The 26,575-nt window shown below is 46.6% G+C and overlaps 1 protein-coding gene across 1 annotated transcript in view; it reads right to left on the bottom strand.

The window, feature by feature from the left end:
• The window catches only part of apbb3 (amyloid beta (A4) precursor protein-binding, family B, member 3), an 89,153-nt gene that overhangs the window by 45,877 nt on the left and 16,701 nt on the right, over positions 1-26,575 (bottom strand). The window contains exons 2-6 of the mRNA XM_048543410.2: positions 14,518-14,717; positions 13,938-14,029; positions 10,784-10,841; positions 2,061-2,207; positions 1,372-1,499 (exon numbers count right to left, since the gene is read on the bottom strand). Of these exons, the coding sequence (XP_048399367.1) occupies positions 1,372-1,499; positions 2,061-2,207; positions 10,784-10,841; positions 13,938-14,029; positions 14,518-14,717 (625 nt within the window). The remainder of the gene's footprint in view (positions 1-1,371; positions 1,500-2,060; positions 2,208-10,783; positions 10,842-13,937; positions 14,030-14,517; positions 14,718-26,575) is intronic.

The raw sequence follows: 26,575 nt of genomic DNA, 5'->3' as shown, positions 1-26,575 counted from the left end.
TCTTAATAGACTTTGGAAAAAGACTTTGCAGAAATCCTCTCACATCTAAAGGCCTATTCCTCTGACTTTCTGCCAGAGATAGCAACAGTCCAACCCTCATTCCCCATTCCCCTACCCCACCCACACCTTACTCACAATTGTAATGAATGATGGGTCTTCCAAGATTTTGCCAATTCACCCCAGCTCACACCCATGCAACTACGGCTCAGCTGTGCACCTGCTATCCTCTCGCTCCTACGCTTCAGATTAGGCTGCTGCTTGCTTGGGGCTTGTGAAGGCTATTCAACTTTGGAAGAGAAATATCAGCGTGGCCTCAGACCCTGGTGCTGTTAGATACTCAGAGGGAATACTGAGGGGCAGACAGCAGGCCACTTTGCCAGAGGTTGGGGATTGAGTCTATTTCCTAGCAATTCATATGGGCTGAAGTTCAACAAGGAGCAGGTTTGTACCCACTGAGCCTGGGCATGGAGTAAATTATACATAGTGCAGGAAGAGCTCAGGAAGTTCCACGTTGCTCATGTACAACTGGTGGATATAAAATGTGGGATCTCCTCAGCAATACATCAAACACCATGTTATTACTGAGTGACAGTTTTGTTCACGATTACCATGGCTGTTTGTGCCAGTGTAATTTCTTGACTATCCAGAGGGAGAGGTTAGATTAGATCAGATTCCCTACAGTGCGGAAACAGGCCCTTCAGCCCAACAAGTCCACACCGACCCTTGGAGTATCCCACCCAGACCCATCCCCCTATGACCCACACACCCCTGAACACTATGGGTAATTTATCATGGCCAATCCACCTAAACTGCACATCTTTGAACTGTGGGAGGAAACTGGAGCACCCGGAGGAAACCCACTCAGATACAGGGAGAATGTGCAAATTCCACACAGACAGTTACCCGAGGCTGGATTTGAACCCGTGTCCCTGGCACTGTGAGGCTGCTGTGCTAACCACTGAGCCACCGTGCCGCCCCATGATTGGTTACCCTGAAGCCAATCAGAGATACCTTCTCATTACTGTGTGCAGCTCCAAGGAGTCATCTCAATTCATTGAACCTCACAAATCTGTGCAGCCAAAACAGCGATAAATTACACTATCAAATGTTCAGCATTAATACCATTCCAGCTCCTGAGGGATATGTCGAGTTGGAATTAATTTAAATAGGTGGTTCTGTTGCTCAAAATCTAAGGTGTTTGAATGATAAAAATTCATAACAATTTTAATTGATAACAAATTTCCCCATACCTGAAGTCACGACAGTAAGAGGAGGATAATAATGTGCAAGAAACAGAGATTAAATTTGGAATATTGGCCCAATGGCTTAATGTTTGCAGACAGTACGAAGGGTGGAGAGGCCTTAACTCACCTGCCGTTATTACAGCCCACTCCCCACACTCGGATGTTGATAATCGGTTGGGAATGAATCAAACTGTGGTCGACAGGGTCAACCAGACTCAACGTGTCCTTCTTCAGAACCATCACCATATCCTGACCCTGCACCAAGGACAGCAAGGTGTCAGTGATGAGATGGGGCAATGCCACACTCACTCTACACAGACCATGGCCTCCATACCCAAACCGACAACCCCCACGCCCCCAACAGGCCCCAGGCCCTCCCCTCCAACAGCAGCCCCCTTCCTTCCCCTTGACAAGCCTCTCCCCCTCGACAGCCCCCTGCCCCCCAAAAGACTCTCCCCTCACAGCCCCTTTTCCTTGACAACCCCCTCCCAACAGACACCTCTCCCCACACAGTTGCCTCCCTTCCCCCCCCAAACAACACCCATTCTCTGGCAGCTTCCCCCAACAGCCACCTCCTCCAACAGCTCCCTTCCCCACCACAGACCCCCTCCCCCATCACCTCCTACCTCCCACAGACCCCACCCCCAACATGTCCCCTCACTCCTGACAGCCTCCCGTCACCCTAACTGACCCCACCGCCCCTCACCCAGATTCCCAGAGCCACCCCACATAGTTTACTGGGAGGCTGAGAGTGTGTTCCTTGCTCAAGGTGCCTTGGGGAAAGGCCCTGCTGGGTGCAGTCAGTGAGAAATGTACCTCTCCCCAGGTTAGTCCACTCTGCCTTCCCTCTGATTTGCTGTAGGAAAGCTGCTGGATGCAGTTATTCACAGCAATGCTGCTTTTCCCTGGAGTCAGGTCCTCTTCAGGTATCTCCACCCAACCCAGGGACCTGACTGCGAAGCACTGCAGAGGCAGGAAAACAGAGGAGAGCCACAGTAAATTCAACACAACATTCTGCCTGTGGCCTAAGGACAGAGGGTGACATGTCAAGGGAAGACAAACCAAAAGTAATTTCACACAAACTGTGCTGGAGAACAGTGTCACATTGTTAAGAGGAGGGTTTGGAAAGCTCGTATTTCTTCAACCACAATGTTGAAGAGAGAACAAGGTGAAGGGTCTAGGCCAGAAACGTCAGCTTTTGTGCTCCTGAGATTCTGCTTGGCCTTACGTGTTCATCCAGCTCCACACTTTGTTATCTCTGAACACATATGGGAATGGCTTCGAACAGGACAGTGATGTAATTGAAAACCAACTAATTGGGAAAAACAACAGGTAATATGACAGTTATAGCAGGAGGAGGTGGTCGAAGAAATTGTGCCATTTAAAAGGCATCTGGATGGGTACATGAGTAGGAAGGAGTTACAGGAAAATGGGCCAAACGCTGGCAAATCTGATCAGCATGGATGAGTTGGATCAAAGGGTCTGTTTCCAAGCTGTACAACTCTTTGAGTCATAAAATCTATAAGGAGAGGGCTGTTCCATGACGAACTGCAATGACACTAACAGTGTCTATCTGATGGAATACAGAGGGTAGGTTTACATTTACTGATAGATCTTGTCAGGGTTGTAGGATATCCAAACCCTCTGAACGTGGAAACAAATAGTCAAATACAATCCAACGAGCAAGTTTCCAGAGGCCCTTGATAAGCAGGACTCTTAAACGGTGCAACTCTCTTTCCTCTGGGTCATGAGGTTAAACTTTGCCATTCTTTCACAGATCAGGCATGGTGAGGGGGCCCTTGAACTGAGGGCTGCCATTTCAAAGGGTCAACCATACTGCAGTAGGCCTGGAGTCACTCATTGGCCAGACTGGATAACAACAGCAGGTATATTTGCCCAAAGAGGATTAGTCACCATGGTAATCATTACTATCTAGTTTTCAAATTCCATGTTTATTAATTCTGGGGCAGGATTTGAACCTAAACCCCCAGGGCAATAGTACAATCCATTGGATTACTAGGCCAATGACATTACCACTACACCACCATCTCCTCCTATGGAATTGTGGAGACAAGCACTGTGGGTTTGCTGCACTGTCACATACAAATCTTTCAGATGAGGTGTTAAACCAAGGCCCCCCATCTACCCTCCCACGGATCCTGTGGCACTAGTTCCAAAAAGAGCAGGGCTGCTCTGCCAGGAATCCCGATTCAATCGTTATCCTTGAATCCACATCTTCAAAACAGATTATCTGATCATTACCTCATTGCTGACTTTGGGATCTTGCTGTGTGTACATTGGTTGCGGAGTTATCCTATCTGACAGGGATGACAGTTCGAACCACACACTCTCACATTGACCTCCCTCATTACAGAAAGCACCAGAAAAGTCTGAAACTTTGGCTTCATCCGTCAAACATATTTATTGAATAAAACAATGTAAGCAAAACCAACTATAACTGTTATATATTAAGGAGCTATTCTACTTCAAATAATTCCTTTTGTAGGAAGTAAATGCCATGATACTGCATTTTATTAACCGCACAGTGACGATTATTCAGCTTCACTGGTTAATAATGGTCTTTACATGCCGTATGACCTATTATGTCAGTAAAATACATTGGCCAAAATCTTCTGGCCTCCAGATCACTGGATTGGAATGTCCTGGATATCCTGCTCATGGAAATCACCCAGGAAGTTTAAACTTCCAAGATGTTAATTTTCGCAACTCGGACCTATCCACTAATGTCTCTGACACTTCCAGCCGCACACCCACTGAACACCAGACCCAACTTACAGCCCTGACTCACTCGCTCTTCTTGTACCAATCTAACAACTTCACCTACCTACCCACTCAGCCTGACTCACTGAAACACTTGGCACCTTTAAAAATGCACCTGCATACTTACCTTTACTTCTGTGCTGCCATGGATGTTGGCATCACTGCCAGGGTCAGCATTTATTGCCCATCCCTAACTGCCCAGAGGGCACTTAGGAGACAACCACGTGCTCTGGGTCTGGAGTCACATGCAGGACAGACCAGGTAAGGATGGCAGTTTCCTTCCCTGAAGGACATTAGTGAACCAGAGATTTTTATTTTACCCCCGACAATGATTTCATGGTTGTCATTAGACACTTAAATCTGGAACATTTCCACTCCCTATTGAATTCAAATTCCACCATCCCTCATGGCAGGATTTTATAGAAACAGGCCTTTCGGCCCAACAATTCCATACTGTCCCTCTGAACCCAAAAGAACATGACATCGGGGGTTTTGGGATTAATAGGACTAGCAATAATGATAGCGAGGCCATTGCCTCTGCAGTTAGCTTGGAGGATAGAGTGGAGAAGCTGGGGCCGTTCTCTTTTGAGAGAAATTTTCAAAGTCATGAGCCAGCTGGATAGAGTAGACAGGGAGAAGCTGTTTCCACATTTAAAACAAAACAAGAATAAAACAGCATAGATTTAAAGTGATGTGCAAACGAAGCTAGGGTGATGTGAGCAAAATCTGTTCCTCACTGCAAGTCAGGTCTGGGATGCCATGCCTAAAAATGTGGTGGAAGCAGGTTCAACGGAGGCATTCACGGGGGGAATTAAATGATTGGATAGAAAAGATGTGCAGGGAAAAGGCAGAAGAGTGGTTCTCAGTAATAGAGCTAGCACAGGCAGGCTGAATAGCGTCCTTCGGCACTGTAACAAGTCAGTGATACAGTAAAGGCCAGGAAAAGAGGCCTCGTCCCTCCTTCTTCTGTGTCCACCTGTCAATCTTTCCCTGGAGATTCCGTGCAGGCCTGTGGAATGTTCAGTCGGGTTCAGGGAGTACGGCTGAACACTCGGAAAAGGGTCAGCTTTTCACAGGCAGCATCAATGTGTTCAGCGTCAGGCCCTGACTGGGGAAGTCAGACCCACAGCTATACAAGGTCTGTGACATCCTGCTGTTCATCTCACCAGCCGCAAATCTAACTGTGTCGCTCGGAGATAGCAAGGACTGCAGATTCTGGGAGCTTAGGCTACAGCTACGCTTTTTCAGCTCCAATTTTATTAACTGTATGTGTCCATGTTCACACAGGATCATAGAATGGTTACAGGACAGAGTGAGCTTGGTCAGCTCATTGTGTCTGTGTCGGTCCTTTGCAAGAACAAATTCCCTGGTTTTCTCACTCACTTTACTCTGGTAACTGGTCAGTATTTGCTACCTTCAGCAATGTCTCAAATTGTCTGATTGCATCTGCCTCCACTACATTCTAGGTTTTCTTTCAATATTGTCATTCACAGAATTCTCACAGTGTGGAAGTATACCATACAGTGTATCAAGTCCACAGCAGCCCTCCAAACAGCATCGCACCCCGATCCACCCACCCACTATTCCACTACCCTATCTCTGTAACCCTGCATTTCCCATGGCTGATCCACCTAGCCCACACACCCCTGGACACTATGGGGCAATTTAGCACAGACAATCCATCCAACCCACACATCTCCGGACTGTGGGAGGAAACCGGAGCACCCAGAGGGGGCCCACGCAGGCACCGGGGAGAATGTGCAAACTCCACACAGACAGTCGCCCGAGGCTGGAATTGAATCTGGGCTCCTGGCACTGTGAGGCAGCACTGCTAACCACTGAACCACTGTGCCGCCTTAGGTGCCACTGACTAGGGTAGTATCTATTGCCCATTGCTAATTGAGGTCCTAAATCCCAGTTAGGGCTCAACCATATTGTGGACAGAAGTAGTCCATGGCAAGTGTGGCACTTTTCTGTCCCTAAAGGGAACTAATGAACCAGACAGGCTTTCCCCCAACAACTGACAACAGCTTCAAGATCATCATTTGACCATTGTCCTGCTATATAAGAAATATTATTAAGGTGAAGAGGGCTCAGAAGAGATTTACCAGGATGCTGCCAGGGATGAAGGGTTTGCGTTAGAAAGAAAGGTCGGGTAGACTGGGCCTTTTTTCACTGGAGAAGAGGCAGTTGAGGAGTGATCTTATAGAGGTTTATAAAATCATGAGAAGTATAGATAAGGTGAATGGCAGGTGTATTTTCCCTAAGGTTGGGGGGACTTCAAGATTAAGGAACACATTTTGAAGGTAAGAGGAGAGAGATTTTAAAAAGACATGAGGGGTAATATCTTCAGGCAGAGAGTCTTGTGTGGAATGAACTTCCAGAGGACATGGTGGAAGTGCACACAGGCACAACCTTTACAAGATGTTTGGGTAAGTACATGGATAAGAGACATTTAGAGGGATATGGTGCAGGGCCATGCAGGTGGGGCTAGTTTAGTTTGGAATTACAATCAGCATGGACCGGTTGGACCGAAGGGTCTGTTTCTGTGCTGTATGGCTCTGTCATTCTGTGACTTTTAATTCCAGATATTTTACTGAAGTTAAATTCTACAATCCTCTGTGGTAGGTTTTAACCCCTGGATTTAGGAATAATACTGTGAGGCCATCACCTCCAGATCAGATTCCAACCACTCACTGTGTAAATCTGTGTTTTCTTGTGACTCCACGAGTTTTTTTGCAAAGTAGCCTAAGTCAGGTTCTCAGTGGGAACTGTCTCACCCAGTTTCCTCTGGCCATACCCGTTACGGGTTTGAACACCCCCATCAAATTTCCTCTTAACTTTCTCTGCTGCAAACAGACCCAGCTTCTTCAATCTGAGCAGATAACTGAAGTCCTCATCCCAGGAACCATTCTCACTAATCTGCTTGAACTTATCAGGCTGAGAACAAACTGGGACCAAGTAAATTTAAACAACTCCAACAAAAGATTCTGTCAAGTGTATCTTTCAGTTAACACAGTGTGGAGCTGGAGGAGCACAGCAGGCCAGGCAGCATCAGAGGAGCAGGGAAGCTGACGTTTCGGGTCGGGACCTTTCCTTCATTTTTCTGAAGAAGGGTCCCGACCCGAAATGTTAACTTTCCTGCTCCTCTGATACTGCCTGGCCTACTGTGTTCCTCCAGCTCCACACTGTGTCATCACCGACTCCAGCAGGTCTTACTATATCTTTGAATTGAGTTATCCTATTTAGATTTAATGCCTTAGCCCATGGAACAGGGGAACAGAAACAGGCCATTCAGCCCTCATCTCATTCATGGTTGATCTGTATCTGAACTGTTATCTACATTCCTCAGTTCCTGTATTCATCATGCAAATGAAACGCTTTAAGACTGTCATAGAATTTTACAAGATGGGTTTGAGCAGTCATCGAATAGCTTTTATTAACTTCTCTTGTGTATCCAAACCACAGCAAATCCCATTTGGCCAATTCCTTCCCCATCAGTCTATTCTCAATCATCAGCAAGGAAATGGAGGGATTCTTAACAATGTTATCAAGCAGCACATGCAGAGGAATGAACTACTCACTGATACTCAGCTTGGATTCTGCCAGGACCCCTCAGCTCCTCCCTTTATTCCAGCCCTGGTTTAAACATGTACAAAAGAGCTGAATTCCAGAGGTAGAGATGATACCCTTAGCATCAATGCAGCATTTGACTGTGCATCAAAGAGTCATAGGAAAATTGTAGTCACTGGAATTTGGGGGAATATTCTCTGCTGTTTGGAGTCACACTCAACACAAAGGAAGATGGTTGGGGTTGTTGGTTGCCAATCATTCCCAAAACCTGGCCACCATCTACACGGTACAAGTCAGGATTGTGATCAAATACATCCCTCTTGCTCGGATGAGTGCGGCTGCAAGAACATTCAAGAAGCTCGTCACCACCTAGGATAAAGTAGCCCATTTTATTGGCAACACGTTCACAAGCCTCATTGCCTCCACCAACAACATTCAATAGCCGCAGTGTGTGCTATCTCCAAGATGTATGGCAGAAATTCACCAAGGCCTCTTCAACAACACCTTTCAAACCCAGCAACTCAACCATCTGCAAAGACAAAGGTAGCAGATACATGGGAACACTGCCAACACCTGCAATTTCCCCTCCAAGCCACTCCCCATCCTGATTTGAAAATATATTACTGTTCCCCACTGTCGCTGGGTCAAAATCTTGGAATTCCCTCCCTGAGGGCATTGTGGGTCCTTTATTTTCCTCTTTTCATACTTTTCAGGGTGATTAAGGATGGATAACATCTTTCTCTCTCTCTGTATTCTCTCACGCAAAGGAAACAGACTGATCTTACTAATATCAAAGCATCTTTTATCTGTACCTACCTTTACTTCAATGTTGTACCCGTTTTAAGTTAATAACTATATCTATTTTACATGATAACTTACAGCAGTACTTCTGGCAACGCTTAACTGTTTGAGACAAAGGTTTTGCTGGTGTTTCTCTTTTTTAAAACTGGAACATGCAATAAAACTAAGAAATATGCAGTACACAGGCACACTGCAGATATGCCTAGTGTGGTTGTGACATGTTCAGTTACCCTTAATAGCCTGACAAAAATCTATTGGTCTCAGTTTTGGCATTTTCAATTAATAGAACATAGAACAGTATAGGCCCTTCGGCCCCCAATATTGTGCTGACCTATTATCCCATTAAGATCAAACTACCCTGCATACCCTATATTATACTACCATCCATGTGCCTATCCAAGGGTCGCTTAAAAGTTGACACAACCTCAAAAGCCATGTGGGAAGGGTTGAGAGTTCCTGATCGCCAATACCCCCCACTTGCATGAAGAATCGATGCCTGACTTCACCTCTGAATGAGAGATAACAAAGTGTGGAGCTCGGTGAACACAGCAGGCCAAGCAACATCTTAGGAGCACAAAAGCTGACATTTCGGGCCTAGACCCTTCATCAGAGGGTCTAGGCCCAAAATGTCAGCTTTTGTGCTCCTGAGATGCTGCTTGGCCTGCTGTGTTCATCCAGCTCCACACTTTGTTATCTCGGATTCTCCAGCATCTGCAGTTCCCATTATCTCTGTTCACCTCTGAATGACTCAGCTCTAACTCTACTGCTTGTTCTAACCTTTACCATGAGAAGTCTCTCTTTAATCGGGCCTGGAAAACTCCTCAATCATCCCAAACAGTCCATTTGTATTATTCCCTAATCTTCTCTCTCAGGGGGGATGCACATTCGTGCAGTTTGTTCTCATAATCTAACCCTTGCAGCCCCGGTATAAGTCTGGGGTGAATTGTACTGACTCCTGCCTCCAAGGCCAATATCTCCTTCCTGAACATAGGAGCCAGGAGCAGGAATGGCCCCTCGAGCCTGCCCCACCATTTAATAAGATCACAGCTGATCTTTTCATGGACTCAGCTCCACTTACTCACCCACTCACCATAACCCTTAATTTCGTAAACTGTTCAAAAATCTATCTATCTATATTTGCCCTAAAAAACATTCAATGAGGCAGCCTCAACTGCTCCACTGGGAATTCCACAGATTCACGACCCTTTGGGGGAAGAAGTTTCTCCTCAACTCAGTCCCAAACCTGCTCCCCCCTTATTTTGAGGCTATGCCCCCTCGTTCTCATTTCACCCACCAGCGGAAACAACCTCCCTGTTTCTACCTTATCCATCCCCTTCATAATTTTAATTTTTTCCATAAGATATCTCCTCATCCTTCCAAATTCAAATGAGTCTCGTCCCATTCTAATGAATCTCTCCTCACAAAGAGATATGGTGCCCTGAACTGCCTAGTCCTTCATGCAATTAGAGCCGATGGTATTCCATTGCATTTTGCACTCAGGGACACTCATGTGAGAGTGTGCTATAATGAAGGGGAGATGTGGTAGCAATCTGCACACAGCAAGATCCCATACACAGCAGCAAGGCAATCTATTTTATGATGTATGCTCTGTCGCATTAGATCTCACAGTTAGTATGCAGCAGTATACACTTAAGAGATATTCTCATGATATCAACACCACATCATAGCCCGTGATCTGAAGGTAGAAAGGTTTCAGTCTCCATCTTTGCTGGAGTCCCTCAAAGCACGACCTGCTGATAGAAGCATGCTACTATTTATAACCGAATCACCAGGTACTGAAGTGCCTATGGCTGTAATATATGTATCTAGCAGGTGCGGTAATAAACATTTATTAAATTTTACAGTACCATATAACTCACATCAAATTTTTGTCTTGGGGGAGCTAACGTACATATTGCCTTATCAGGTATAAATACTCTGTTGAAGCTAAGAGCCCAAATGACAATGACAGATCATATTTGCATTTCACATTTCACAAAACCTTGGGGCCAGTAGTCTAGACATGTAAATAATAAAATATGCTGCTGCGTTTGCCGTTTACGTCAGCAAAGCTATATTTTACCCTCCTGAGCATTGCAGAGACAGAAAGAATGGTGGATACCAGATGAAAAAAAATTCTCTCTTCATGCCCACATGCTTTCTAATATCTACAGATAATGTCTTCAGAACCCAGAGTGCACGCAGCAACGTGCCTCAATATTGTTAACCATCAATCTAGTGATGCTACATGCTGATCTTCAGGAGATCTGGGCCAAACTCTTACAGAATACATAAATTGTTTTATTCCTTGGGAGATTGTGACGCTCTGGGGGAGAGGGGAGTGCTGCTCTCTGGATACAAAGGGAGACTGAAAATCACCGTACCTTTGAATCAGGATTGGTGCTGACCTGGAGGCTGCTGTCTGCCCAAGGGAGTTCCATTCTGCAAAAGAAGCAAACATTTCTGAGCAACAAATCAATTGAATTGAAAATCCAGAAAGAACGTGAATTTCTATAGCACCTTCTACAGTCTCAGGACATCCCAGAGTGTTTTGCAGACAAGCAAGTGCTCACATTTTGAAAGAAAGCAAGACTTGCATTTTGACAGAGATAGTAGGAACTGCAGATGCTGGAGAATCCGAGATATGAAGGTGTGGAGCTGGATGAACACAGCAGGCCAAGCAGCATCTTAGGAGCAGGAAAGCTGATGTTTCGGGCCTAGACCCTACATCCGAAATGCATTTTGACAGCTGCTTTGACAATTACTGGGTAACTCAAAGTCCTGTACAGCCGAATGAAATAGTTTTGGAGAGCAGACACTTCAATAAATTAGGAATTTTGGAAGACCACCTAAACACAACAAGATCCCACGAACAGTAATGTGATAGTGATCAGATCGTCTGTCCTGTCATGTTGGTTGACAGAGGAACAATGTCTGGGTCACGGGGAAGAACTGACCTGCCTTTCTCTGAGAAAGAGAGTGGGTTTTGCGCACCCACCTGAGAAGCCAGGCAGGGACTCCATTTATTGTCTTATCCAAGTGATGGAGCCCTGACAGTGTAGCACTCCCTCAGCACCGCTGATGCAAGTGTCAATCTGCCTCTACCTGCTCAGGTCATTGAGCCTGCAGCCTCCTGATTCACAGGCAAGAATCCCATTTGGATAAGTACATGGATAGGGAAGGTCTGAGGGAGGGGCATGGGCCAAGCACAGGCTGGTGGGACTAGTTTAGTTTGGGATAATGATCGGCACAGGCTGGTGAACCAAAGGACCTGTTTCCATGCTGTATGACTCTACGGCCTGATGAGATGATTTGTTACAATGAGATGATTCCAGAGTTCCCTTTCGGGCAGTGAGATCGCACTGCAGAGGCCGATTTTGCCACATCAGCAACGCCAAGTAGAACCACGCCCACTTCAGCGTGCCCATCGAACTGCCCATCACAGGCCTCTGACACACAGCACGAAACCCAGTGCTCAATTAGTCTGAAACCCTCATTTACTGAGACCAGCAGCTTTAACCCACCGGCACTACTGAGGGTTAGTTAGTCCCATTGATTGGATGGCTGGTCTGTGATTCAAAGCAATACCAGCAGCATGGGTTCAATCCCCACACGGGCTGAGGTTACCATGAACGACTCTTCTTCTCAACCTCTCCCCCCTTGCCTAGGTGTGGTGGCCCTCAGGTTAAACCACCACTGGTCATTCCTCTCTAATGATCCAATTAAACTATGGCAACTTTATCTTTTACTTTGGAAATGTAAAGTATATCAAATATTTGAGTGACAGGGAAGCTGGTTGACTTACACCACTGCTCTTCAGTAGCAACATGAGCAGTTTCCACCACTAATGGGATGCTGCTGCCAAACTTCTGTGTATCACACAACTGAGTAAAACGCATTGCAGGGTCTGAACCTGTACTGTCAGCCTCCAAGTCCTGCTGCATTGCATATAAGGTCCCAAACACCAACTGGAAAAGCAGACAATATCGCTGATGACTGTGCGAAATCTAAGGGTACCTCCTAACAAAGTCACCATCGCATCAGAAAACTTTACATTATACAGCATCACAGACTGGCTCGTTGTTGTAAATGGTTAAACCCTGATGTAAGGTATGATCCACCTGGTTAGCAGACAAAACAACACTTTTCACTGTATCTCGGTACATGTGACAATAATAAATCAAATCAACTGTCTTTTAGAAAGAGGCAGATAGTGTATGTGTATCTTCCATTTGAAGGTTCCAGGTGCTGTGTGTATACACTGCTCTGACTCTGCCTGGTAGTTATTCCAGTGTGTGTTTGTGGTAGGACTGCAGTCAGTTGTTTGCTGAAATGTCTACTTCATAACTTATGATGTGTGGTACTGTATTACATAAAGTAACCCACAGAGTTGATCAATCCCCAATGAGTGATTAATAGGTTACTACCTTTAACGTGGCCCTGTGTAACTTTATGATGATCCCCGACACAGTGGACAAGAAAGAGTTATTTCCATCAGCAGAGAGATTCAGTAAACAGCAGGCAGACAGTAAGGAACCAGACATGTCTCTCCATTGGAGAGGTACAATTGGTTACACACAGCTTGAGAATGACCACACCAGAAGCACAGGGTAAGGTGAGGATACAAGGCCCTCATGAAAGGACGATATGGTGAATCGAACACACACTATTGCCTTCATTCTGCCCCACATTCCATCATCTCACCACCTGCACCAGCCAGAGACCAGTCAGAATCCAACTAATCGCGGCACAGAGTCTCAGCGGTTAGCACCGCAACCTCACAGCGCTGGCGATCCAGGCCCGATTCCACCCTCAGGTGACTGTCTGTGTGGAGTTTGCACATTCTGTGTCTGCATGGATTTCCTCCCACAGTCCAAAGATGTAGGGGTTAGGTGGATTGGCCGTGAGAAGGGCAGGGTTACAAGCATAGTGTAGGAGCGTGGCTCTCTTCGGACAGTCAGTGTAGACTCAATGGGCTGAATGGCCTGCTTTCACGCTGTAGGGATTCTATGAGTCTGATTGAAGGAAAGATTGTGTGTAACTGAAGAGAAAGTGTTTTATACAGACAGAATGCATTGAAAGAAAGAGTAGAGGGAGAAACCTTAACTGTATTTTGAAAAATACATAGACAATGCACTCCTGAGGTGACATAAATTTCAGAGCCAGAGCAGGCACATCAGATTAGTCTGGATGGCTTTTTTTATTTGTTATGGAATGAATGGCCTGTCCCTGGACGACAAATTATCAATGATTCTGTATCTTGACGTAAGTTCGACCTTGGGACTGTCACTATTCAGTGGCTCTACCTCAACATGTTGTTACAGGCTGGGTCCTTCAGCCTGTGTTGTGACTTTAAAACTGTCTGATAAATTGACATGTTCACAGGGGACATACTGTCCCGTTTTCTCAGTTCATTTATTTTATTTCAGAGTAGAGCTGCTGAAGAATCCTGACACTGGTCCGTCACTTAGTAGAGTGGCCTTTACACTGTATCAACAAATTAATACCCCAGTTCCCTGGAATCGCACACCATCTTACCGCAGGTTTATTGATGAAGAAGCAGGCATGGAGCTCTGGAACCTCACTCCTCCAGGCAATCGGTGCACACCAGCAGCTCCTGGGATAACCGCCTGAGACAGACAGAAACAGGGAAACTACACTCAGATATCCAGAGAGAACAGATGACAGAGACTACCTCACGTCTCTCACACCAATACAGAGAAACACTGATACACTCATACAGGAAATTCACATTCACTCGATAATTACTAACACACAGGCACACACGCATTCACTCACACACGAGCGCAGACACACACACATGGACACAGAAACTCACACTGATACACGCACGCCAGATACATGCAAACACACACACATTCAGACACACACATACACACAAAAACACACTCATACACTCAATCACACTGAGACAGACACACATTCTCACACACACCGATGCGCACACATACACAAATACACACTCAGACTGAAACACATAAATTCACCTATTTACTCACTCACTCACATTGACACAAGCACATCTGCACCCAACCCTACATCTTGCGATAAAATGGCCCCATTGTTCGTTTGAGCTTTCCCTGTCTGTATGTCTCACCTTGTGCTCCAGGCTTGGGGACAGGGCTGGTGACAACTTCCTGGAGTCCAGGCTGATGTTTGATGTGCACGCTGGGTGCTGCCATTGTGTAGTGCCAGTTGGTACATGCCAATAGTAAGTGCCACTTGTGTCCCGGATAATTCTCCAGCCCGGGGGAAGGTCTGGGTCTATCTCCAGGGATTGGTCATTCCACAGATTGTCTGTAAATGAACCATTGAAACAAAAACACACCAAGTTACAATCTAGAACACAGCACCTAAAGGGGCAGTACAATCAGAAGGGGAGTTGGACACAGTTTTCAGGGGAGTGGAAAGGGCAGGGGAGAGTATCATTATTCCCCAGGACAAAACAGAGCATTTGAGCAGCACTCCTTCATCATCTTCAACACTCACTCCATCATCATCTTCAACACTCAGTCCGTCATCATCTTCAACACTCACTCCATCACCACCTTCAACGCTCACTCCATCACCACCGTCAACATTCTCTCCATCACCATCTTCAACACCCTCTCCATCACCACCTTCAACACTCTCTCCATCACCACCTTCAACACTCACTCCTTCATCATCTTCAACACTCTCTCCGTCACCCATTTTCAACACTCTCTCCATCACCACCTTCAACACTCTCTCCGTCATAATCTTCAATGCTCTCTGCATCACCACCTTCAACATTCTCTCCATCACCACTTTTAAGACTCTCTCCATTACCACCTTCAACACTCTCTCCATCACCATCTTCAACATTCTCTCCATCACCACCTTTAACACTCTCTCCATTACCACCTTCAACACTCTCTCCATCACCACCTTCAACACTCACTCCTTCATCATCTTCAACAATCTCTCCGTCACCACCTTTAACACCTTCTCCGACCATCATCTTCAACACTCACTCCGTCACCCACCTTCAACATTCTCTCTATCACCACCTTCAACACTCACTCCGTCACCACCTTCAAAACTCACTCCGTCCATCACCTTCAACACTCTCTCCATCATCATCTTCAACACTCTCTCCATCACCCACCTTCAATACTCTCTCCATCATCATCTTCAATGCTCTCTCCGTCATCACCTTCAACACTCACTCCGTCCATCACTTTCAACACTCTCTCCGTCATCATCTTCAACAATCTCTCCGTCACCACCTTTAACGCCTTCTCCGTCCATCACCTTCAACATTCACTCCGTCACCCACCTTCAACATTTTCTCCTTCATCATCTTCAACACTCTCTACGTCATCATCTTCAACACTCTCTCTGTCACCACCTTCAACACTCTCTCCATCACCCACCTTCAACACTCACTCCGTCCATCATCTTCAACACTCTCTCCGTCACCACCTTCAACACTCACTCCGTCACCACCTTCAACACTCACTCCTTCATTACCTGCAACACTCTCTCTATCACCACCTTCAAAACTCTCTCCGTCATCACCTGCAACACTCTCTCCGTCACCACCTTCAACACTCAATCCGTTATCATCTTCAACACTCTCTCCATCACCACCTTTAACATTCACTCCATCCATCACCTTCAACACTCACTCCGTCATCAACTTCAACACTCTCTCTGTCCATCATCTTCAATACTCACCCTTCATCATCTTCAACACTCACTCCGTCATCCGCCTTCAGCATTCTCTCCATCACCACCTTCAACACGCTCTCCATCACCTTCAACACTCTCTCCGTCCATCACCTTCAACACTCTCTCCATCACCTTCAATACTCACGCTGTTTGCTGCTGCATTGTTGGGGAAATGGGGAAAATTTATTCTCTAACGCAAGTTGCTATCATCAAAAGGCACTGAAGGAGCACAGGAATGTATGCAATAACATCTTTCAAAAGGAAATTAGTAAATATTTGCAAAAGATGTTTTATTTTCAGGTAAAGTTTGTTGTTATGTATTTACCATGCCTGGATGAGAACTGACATTTAAGGAGTCTGTATACACTGTTGTGACTCTGCAAACTGCACACACAGTTATTTTAGTGCAATGCTTCAGAACCTACAATGGGTTTTACTGCTGGGAATAATCTAACCCACAGAGTTTGTAAAACCCTAATATGCAACTCCTTATTAGAACAGCATCTTTACCATGGGAGAGGGGCACATGGGATTAATTGAATTTTTGGGTCTGGACCTTTCCCTTCTATGTTCCTCCAGCTCCACACTGCGTTACTGCAGACTCCAGCCCCAGCAGTTCTTACCATCTCTCGATTAATTGAATTGCTTTTTTTTCAACTGAGCCAGATTACGCATAAAGATCTGAAAGGCCTTCTGCGGCAATTTTATTTTATGCCACCTTCAAAGCATTTCAGATATTTTCCAATCAACCAGTTACTGTACACCTCTGGAGCAGACAGGACTTGAACCTAAATCCCCCCCAGGCTCAGTGTCACTAACTCTGAGACACAGGAGCTCGAGGTGCTGCTGTTAATAAAATTCTGACCAACCGCCATTGGCTGATACTGATCCAAACATGGCCTCTGCCTTACAGTCGCAGATCGACTGTTTCCATGGCAACGCATACCCATCCATCAAATCCAAACAGTAGCTCAGCAACATGACACAGCTAGTAACTAGAGACGCCTGGCAGCCTTTGTGAGCCAGTACATCAGCAGCAAAAAGATGCTGGATGTTTGTGAGGTGGATAACAATGAATTAGCATAGAATTATACTAATTTGCCAAGAGATATTTTGAACAGCCAGTTCTTCAATTTATCTACTGAACCGCAAGCTTTTGTCTTGTGTTTTTGGGTAAATAAACAGAGCGGTTGCAAGGAACATCGGCAATTTAAACCCTATCAGTTCATGCACCAGACCCTACCACAGACACCGTCATCTAGAAAGACAAGGGCCGCAGATACACACGAACACCATCCCCAGCGAGTTCCCCTCCGAACCACTCAGCATCCTGACTTGGAAACATATCAGTGTTTGTTCACTGGGCCAAAATCCTGGAATTCCCTCTCTAAGGGCCTTGTGGGTCAACCTACAGCACAAGGACTGCAGCAGTTCAAGAAGGCAGCTCACCCCCCCCCCCCACCTTCTCTGGGGGCAACTAGGGACGGGTAGTAAATTAAAAACCGAAAGAACCACGGATGCTGTGAATCAGAATCCAAGACAGAAATCGCTGGAAAAGCTCAGCAGGTCTGGCAGCACCTCGTGGAGAGAAATCAGTTAATGTTTTGGGTCCAGTGATCCTTTCTTAGAACTGGATGGGTAATAAATAGTGCCCAGCCAGGGATGTCCACACCCTGTGAACTTGTAAAGACAAATATCCTCCCCTGGGCCCACGCGTGCTCTAAGCTAACAAAAACTCTACTCGGTCTAAAATGACATCCTTCCTGTGATTAACAAGACAAATGGGACCCGACCAATTACTTATGTAGCAACTATACAACTTCTTTGGACATGTCCCTTTGATCAGTTGAGGATCCACACAATCATCACTCTCCAAACCAGAATACCAGAAGATTCTACAGCTCGGCCTTAGCTGTACCTGAAATTATTGCCAAGACTGAAGTCATGTAGGGGCGATCGCATTCCAGGAAAGGAACAGGTGATGATACCAATATAAAGCAGGACACCAACAAGTTGGCAAAGTGGGTTGACAAATGGCAAATGAAAATGAATATCAACAAGTACAAAATGGGTTTGTTTTGGCAGGAGAAATAGGAATACACAGTTATAGGAACAGGAATAGGCCATTCAGCCCCTCGAGCCTGTTCCATCATTCAACCAGAACACAATTGATCTGTGATAGTAGGAACTGCAGATGCTGGAGAATCTGAGATAATAAATTGTGAGGCTGGATGAACACAGCAGGCCAAGCAGCATCTTAGGAGCACAAAAGCTGACGTTTCGGGCCTAGGCCCTTCATCAAAAACCTTCATTTCATTAACTCGTCTTTACACCACCTCCTTCAGTGAAATCTTCACTGAACAAACATCAATCAATCTCGGGGCTGAAAGCTTCCAGGCTGGAGGCGGTGCCTGGTTCTCACAACCTTTTGTGTGAATTTAGATCAACTTCTTGATTTTCCTGAATGAACTGACTCTTATAGTAATTTAATGCCCCGCATTCTAGACTCCCAAACACCCCACTCAATCAACTCCCCTCCCAATCAATATGAGGAGATGCCACTCCGCTGTGGACAAAGCCAGAAATCACATGGCACCAGGTTATGGTCCATCAGGTTTATTTGAAATTCACATTTTAAACACCTCAATTAAACTGCCCGACTAAGCTCAAAGGAAGCCTAAGTTAATCTCACTTAAATTGGGAGAGGGGAGTGTGCAGTGGGATCTGGGTGTCCTTGTGCATGTAGGTGCAGCAGGAGGTAAAGAAGGTAATTGGTATGTTGCCCTTCACTGTGAGAGGCTTTGAGTACAGGAGCAGGGATGTGTTGTTGCAGTTATACAGGGCCTTGCTGAGACCACACCTGGAATATTACGTGCAGTTTTGGTCTCCTTTTCTTAGGAAGGATGCTCTTGGCTCTCGAGGGAGCGCAGCGAAGGTTTAGCAGGCTGATGTGGGGATGGTGGGACTGACGTGCAGAGAGATTGACTGGGTTGGGATTGTTTTCGCTGGGGTTCAGGTGAATGAGGGGGGATCTCATAGAGACTTATAAAATTCTAACAGGACTGGACAGGGTAGACACAGGGAGGATGTTCCCGATGGTGGGTGTGTCCAGAACCAGGGGTTACAGTGTGACGATTTGGGGTAGACCACTTAGGATGGAGATGAGAAGACATTTCTTCATTTAAACAGTGGTGAGCCTGTGGAACTCATTACCACAGGAAGTAATTGACGTCAAATGTATTGAATGTATTCAAGAGGTAACTAGATACATCATTTGGAGCGAATGGGATCAAAAGTTATGGGGGGAAAACAGGATTAGGCTATTGAGTTGGATGATCAGCCATGATCATCACGAATGGCAGAGCAGGCTCAAAGGGTCAAATGACCTCCACCTGCTCCTATGTTTCTATCTTTAATCTGGAATCAAAATTTAACCCTTCACAATTCTAGTGAATCTAGTGAACTGCTCCTGTTCCAGGACTAGTACATCCTTTCTGGAATACTTTATCCTGAACTGAACATAATCACTCCACAGGAGCTCGAATTATTACAGCCGAGGTGTCAGTTCTGTCCTTTTGTTTATTCCAACCCCTTCACTAAGAGCAGAAGTAGGCCATTCAGCCCATTGGGTCTGCTCCAACATTCAATGAAATCACTGATTTGATCTGATTATTGTCACATGTATCATAATACAGTGAAAAGTAGTGTTTTGCATGCTAACCAGGCAAATCATACCTTATATAAGTGCATCAGGGTAATAGGCAGAGTGCAGAAGATAATGTTATAACTACAGAGAAGGTGCAGAGAAAGATGAACTTTAATGTATGAGAGGTCCGTTCATAAGTCAGACAACAGCAGGGAAGAAGCTGTCCTTGAATCTGCTGGTGCACGTTTTCAAACTTTTGCATCTTCTGCCCAAGGGAAGAGAATTGAAAAGACTATAACTGGGGTGGGAGGGGTCTTTGATTATGTTTGCTGCTTTCTCAAAGCAGCAAAAGGAGAAAGGCTGTTTTTTTTTTCCTGATGGACTGGGCTATGTTCATAACTCTTTGTAATTTCTTGTGGTCTTGGGCAGAACAGTTGCCGTACCTAGCTGTGATGTATCCAGACAGAGTGCTTTCTATGGTGCATCTACAAAAATGGGTAGGAATCATTGTGGGCCTGCCGAATTTGCTTAGCCTCTCACGGAAGTAGAGGCGTCGCTGTGCTTTCGTCATCGCAGCATCAACATGGACGGACCAGGGCAGATTGCTGGTGATACTTACTCCTAGGACCGTGAAGCCTTGACTATCTCCACCTCAGCACCATTGAGCCCTCCAGTCCACTTCCTGAAGTTGATGCCCAGCTCCATCGTTTGGCATGATGCTGGGGGAAAAGATTGTTGCCTTTACACCATGCCCCTAGCCTTCGATTCACCACTGATGTGAGGTCCAGGTTTGGGATGAAGGCTTCCAGGAAATGTTCCTTCATCCTTTCCTTTGGGTAGCCCAGAAGAATAGAAACATTCTTGTGTTCCACAAACAAGCCTAAAATCCTCTATCCCCAAAGCTTAAAACCTCAGGGGGTATTACTGGTCCAAGGCCTCCTGGAAGCTGCAGGTCACCCTCTGCATCATCCGACATGATGCTCTTGTATCACAAGGTTGCTGCACTGCTCTTCAAAGAGTTCCCATTAAAAGCTCTAACTGTCACTTCATAGATAACACAGTGTGGAACTGGAGGCACACGGCAGGCCAGGCAAAAACAGCAGAGCAGGAAAGCTGACGTTTCAGGTCTGGACCCTTCTTCAGAAAAAGGGTCCTTCTTCTGAAGGAGGGTCCCAACCCAAAACATCAGCTATCCTGATCCTCTGATGCTTCCTGGCCTGCTGTGTCCCTCCAGCTCCACACTGTGTTATCTCAGACTCCAGCATCGGCAGTTCCTACTATCTCTCACTATCACTTCACAGCGAGGTTACGCACGTACATTTCAAGAAAAGCCTCGTTACATTAAACTTCTACTTGAGTCAATAACCAAGTGGCTCAGTGGTTCGCACTGCTGCCTCACAGCACCAGGGACCCAGGTTCAATCCCACCCTCGGGCAACTGTCTGTGTGGAGTTTGCACATTCTCCCCGTGTCTGCGTGGGTTTCCTCCGGATGCTCCGGTTTCCTTCCACTGTCCAAAGATGTGCAGGCTGGGTGAATTGGCCATGCTAAATTACCTGTAGTGTTCAGGGATGTGTAGATTAGGTGGGTTATAGGGGATGAGTCTGGGTGGGATGGTCCAAGGGCAGGTGTGGATTTGTTGGGCTGAAGGGCCTTTTTTCCACACTGTAGGGATTCTACGATCATGGAATTGGCTTGATGAGAGGAGCCATGCATGCAAAATAATAACTGAATGTGGATCTGCCAGCCCGGGTTTGTGGTTAAATAATGTCACTGACTTGAGTTCAAAGGAAGGGTCACCACACCCAAAACATTAACTCTGATTTCTCTGCCAGACCTGCTGCTGAGCTTTTCCAGCAATTTCTCTTTTTGACTCTCGCTTATTAACTTGGTGGTGCAGACAATGAGACACAAAGTCAAAGCCATTCCACCTGCCCTCGTCAGGACTCTCACACAAGAAACTACATTTTGAAAGGGAACACTAATCGACACAGCTTCAGAAGAAGAGTGCTGATCAGTTGGAATGGCTAGCTTGGAATGCAACAGAAGCTGCTCGCTGTCAATCTCAGATTCATACCAGTCAGGCCATTGCAATAGCGACTGGCAATCTCCAAGATCTTTTCTTTGATGGGTCTTACCTCTGGATCACAACATTGTTGGTTCCAGCTCCTCTCCAGGGAGCTGAGCACCAAATCCAGGCTGTCGCCCTACTGAGGGATGTGCCACACTGTGGTTTTCACATTAGATGCTAAACTGAAGCTCTCCCAAACAAGTTTAAAAGATTATTCATCCAACAGTTTGAAAAGAGACACAGAGGTGATGGCTGAATAGACTCCTGTGCAGTCTCCATTATGGGAGACCAGAAGGCATAGTCTCAGAATAAAGGGACACCAATTTAAGACGGAGTTGAGAAGGAATTCCTTCTCTCAGAGTGTTAAGAGTCTTCGGAATGCCTTGCCACAGAGAGCTGTGGGTGCACAGTCGTTGTGTGTAGTTAAGGCTCAGAGAGATAGGTTCTTGATCAGTCATTGAATCAAAGATCATAGAGAGAAGGCAAGAAAGTCAACATGAGGAATGTTGGATCAGACACGATCCTATTGAATGGCGGAGCAGGCTCGAGGGGCCAATGGCCTATTCCTGCTCTTATTTCCTGTCGTCTTGCCCTAGGATTCCAAGAGCAGGAAGTTCTCCCTAATATTCTGACTAACATCTACCCCACTTTAAAAAAATTAGCACATGGCTGTGTGGGAGCTTGGTATGCATGGAATATTCTTCACCGCACCAGTGACTTCCAAAGGAGTGAATTGGCTGTAAAGCTGTCAGGGACATTTCAGGCTCATGTGAGGTTCTATGGAAATGCAACGTATTGAGAAAGAGGAAAAGGAAGGTGCTGGAGATGAGAGCAGAAAGGGAGAGCAGTTCTGCTCCTTCAGTAATTTCTGTTTCTAATTAGGGTCCTCACTGTTGGAACGGGGGGGCCCTCATTCCCTTATTGTCCCTTTGCCAAGTTCGAATCATTTAGAGACTCTCTCTTTACATGTCCAAACATAAAGAAACACCTAACAAACCAGAACAAACAGTGAGTCAATGGCATAGCTCACACAGGTTACTAGATGACTGATGCCTTGCCCCACGTTGTTTAGGAAAAGTAGGAAGATCTGTGTTACAAAATGTCAGCTGACCTCAAGCTGGAGGAGGATGTGGGGGCAACACTTATTCTGTCGTAACTATCCCATGTCCATTAACTAGGAGCAACCAAACAGGTGACTAACACAAGGTGACGCACCAGGGCCTAGGAACAGCACACAGTTACCAGTGTTCAGGGTCAGAGGTCAGACCTCGTCAAGTGGCCAACTTCTTCAAATGAAAACTAGACCGGGAGAGTGGGGAATGAAGGATCGGGTGGGGGGGGGCGGGGGCGTTGTACCGTGAGAGTGGGGAGATGGGGCACCGAGAGAGGAGGGAAGGTGAGGGAGGGGACCAGGAGAGAATGTGGAAGGGAGAGGAACAGGAGGGACAGGGGTCAGATTGGGGTGGGGGGAACCCGGGTGGAGGGAGACCAGGAGAGGAGGGAAGGGGGTGTGGAACCGGGAGTTGGGGTCTGGGGGTGGGGGGGTGGGGTGGTATGGGGGTCTGGAAGTGGGGAACAGGGGACCGGGAGTGGGGGAATGGGAGGAAGGGCTGGTTGGGGGAGAGGGGCAAAAGGAGACGGAGGGAAGGGGAAGATGAAGGGGAGGGGAAAGGGGAGAGGTGGGAAGGGGAGAGGGGGGAAAGAGGGGAGTGGGAGAGGTGGGAAGGGGGGATGGGGCAAGGGGGGATGAGGGATGGGGCAAGGGTGATGGGGGAAGGGGAAGGGGAGAGGGGGAGGAAGGGGGGATGGGAGGAAAGGAGGACAGGGGACCCATGAGAGGAGGGAGGGAGCCCAGGAAAGGGGGTGGGGGCAGGATCTGGGAGCTCTCACCTGAATATAAGGATACTGCCTCCATCTTCACTGTGGGTCACGTGCTTTTCTCTCCTGTTGTAACTAATATGTCAGACCTAAATTGCTGCTCCTTAACAAATTTAATAAATAATCTAAAAATTCCTAATGAATGGCCAACTTCCTAGATTAGGCAATTAGGTCACTGTTCCCCAAAATCCAACTGGAAGGAGCTGGAACTCAGGTTGTGACAGAGAATGCGAGTGTGGAGGCGACAGTGAGAGTGTGACAGTGAGAGTGCGACAGAAGGATGAGAGAGTGTGTGACAGAGAATGCGAGTGTGAGGGTGACAGAGAGAGTGACAGAGAATGCGAGTGTAAGGGTGACAGTGAGTGTGACAGAGAATGCGAGTGTCAGGGTGACAGTGAATGCAAGGGTGAGGCTTACAGAGAATGCGACTGTGAGTGTGACAGAGAATGCGAAGTGTGAGAGTGTGACAGAGAGTGTGAGGGTGACAGAGTGCGATGTGAGGATGACAGAGAGTGCGTGTGTGAGGGTGACAGTGAGTGTGACAGAGGGATGAGAGAGTATGTGACAGAGAATGCAAGTGTTAGGGTGACAGTGAGTGTGACAGAGTGTGAGGGTGACAGAAGGTGTGACAGAGAATGCGAGTGTGAGGGTGACAGTGTGACAGAGAATATGAGTGAGAGTGTGTCAGAGAGTGTGTGACAGAAAATGCGAGTGTGAGGGTGACAGAAGATGAGTGTGTGGGTGACAGACAGTGTGATAGAGAATGCGAGTGTGAGGGTGACAGAGAGTGTGTGACAGAAAATGCGAGTGTGAGGGTGACAGAGAATGCAAGTGTGAGGGTGACAGACAGTGCGAGTGTGAGGGTGACAGAGAGTGTGACAGAGAATGAGAGTCTGAGGGTGACAGTGAGTGTGACAGAGAGTGAGTGTGAGGGTGACAGTGAGTGTGACAGAGAATGAGAGTCTGAGGGTGGCAGTGAGTGTGACAGAGAGTGAGTGTGAGGGTGACAGTGAGTGTGACAGAGTGCGAGTGTGAGGGTGACAGTGAGTGTGACAGAGTGAGTGTGAGGGTGACAGTGAGTGTGTCAGAGTGTGAGTGTGAGGGTGACAGTGAGTGTGACAGAGAATGCGAGTGTGAGGGTGACAGTGAGTGTGATAGAGAGTGCGAGTGTGAGGGTGACAGTGAGTGTGATAGAGAGTGCGAGTGTGAGGGTGACAGTGATGTGTGACAGAGGGATGAAAGAGTGTGTGACAGAATGTGCGTGTGACAGCAGGTGAGTGAGAGTGATAAAGAGTGTGACAGAGAGAGAGATCATATCAGAGTGAGAGATGGTAATGGAGACAATGACACAGGGAGGGATTTGATCAAATATTCAATTCGATCTGGTCTTAACAGTGAGATTTCTACAGCACTGCCCTGTGTGGTCTGATCAGAAGGCTGTGCTGCAGTGTAACTGTTCCTAGACCAGCTCCGATGATAAACGTGGGCTCCAACCTCTCTGACCAAACAGCAGTCATCCACTTTGCTGGATTGCCAGGCTCTCTCACTGTCTTTCTCTTCCACCAGAAACGTCAAAGCTAAATTTAGATTCTGCTCCAAGCATCCTACGCTGCGCTGTTCCGTCTGGAGCCAAAAGCCAATCAAATACAATTTGAGAGTTGTAGCTGTGAAAAGGGAATTCAGGAAGCAAATTCATCACCCTCCCTCTCTTTCTGTGTGCTGTTATCCACATTTTAATGTATAATGAAACCAAGGTGACAGGTTAAACAGATGGGCCTAGACAAAGCTAATGAAACAGAGTAGGAACCAGAGATCAAATGAAGTAAAGTATGGGTTTTTGCCAGGCTTTGGATGAGCGAAGGAAGAGGACATTTGGGACGCTTTAGAAAATATTTTGGCCTCAAACCCATCAGTGTCAGCAGGCTGTTGCTCAATGGGGAGCACTAACTTACAGCCAGAAGGCTGTATGTTCAAACCTTGGTTAGGCCGGAGACACGAGGATGATGATTCAGGCTGTCGGCCCAGCATAGCACAGGAACACTGCACCATCAGAAATACTGCCCTTCCAGACAAATAGAACATAAAAATCCTACAACATGGGTGGCACGGTGGCTCAGCGGTTAGCACTGCTGCCTCACAGCACCAAGGGCCTGGGTTCAGTTCCATCCTCGGGTGACTGTCTCTGTGGAGTTAATACATTCTCCATTTATCTGTGTGGGTATCCTCCGGGTGCTCCGGCTTCCTCCCACAGCCCAAAGATATGCAAATTAGGGTGGATTGGCCGTGCTAAATTGCCCATAGCGTTCAGGGATGTGCAGGCTGGATGGGTTAGCCATGGGAAACACAGGGATAGCATGGGGTGCTCTTTGGATGGTTGTTGTGGACTTGATGAACTGAATGATCTGTTTTTTGCACTGTAGTCATTCTGTGATCCCATGATATGGGCTAAAGACAGGTATGGAGAATTAGGCAGCAGATAAGCCATGATCTCATTGAATGGGAGGAACGGGCCTTGACTGGCTGAATGGCCTTCTCTGTCCCAATGTAAAAGGACCAGATTATCACACTGCTGCTTGTGGGAGCTTGCTGTGAGCAAATTGGCTGCTGTCGCCTGCTGAGTTACAGCCATGAGGTGGAGGTGCTGGTGTCGGACTGGGGTCGACAAGGTCAAAAATCACATGACACCAAGTTATAGTCCAACAGGTTTATTCTTCAGGAGCAAGGCTCCGAAAGCTTGTGTTTTCAAAGAAACCTGTTGGACTATAACCTGGTGTCGTGTGACTTCTGACCTGCGTTATAGATGTCACTACACCTCAACAGACACAAAGTGCTTCCGGGAATGTTGAGGTCAGGAAAGATGCTTTAC

This window comes from Stegostoma tigrinum, chromosome 13, assembly GCF_030684315.1.
Source record: "Stegostoma tigrinum isolate sSteTig4 chromosome 13, sSteTig4.hap1, whole genome shotgun sequence".
Taxonomy (NCBI): Eukaryota; Metazoa; Chordata; class Chondrichthyes; order Orectolobiformes; family Stegostomatidae; genus Stegostoma; species Stegostoma tigrinum.
The sequence above is the reverse complement of the archived record's forward strand: the minus strand, read 5'-3'. Positions and strand labels throughout refer to the sequence as shown.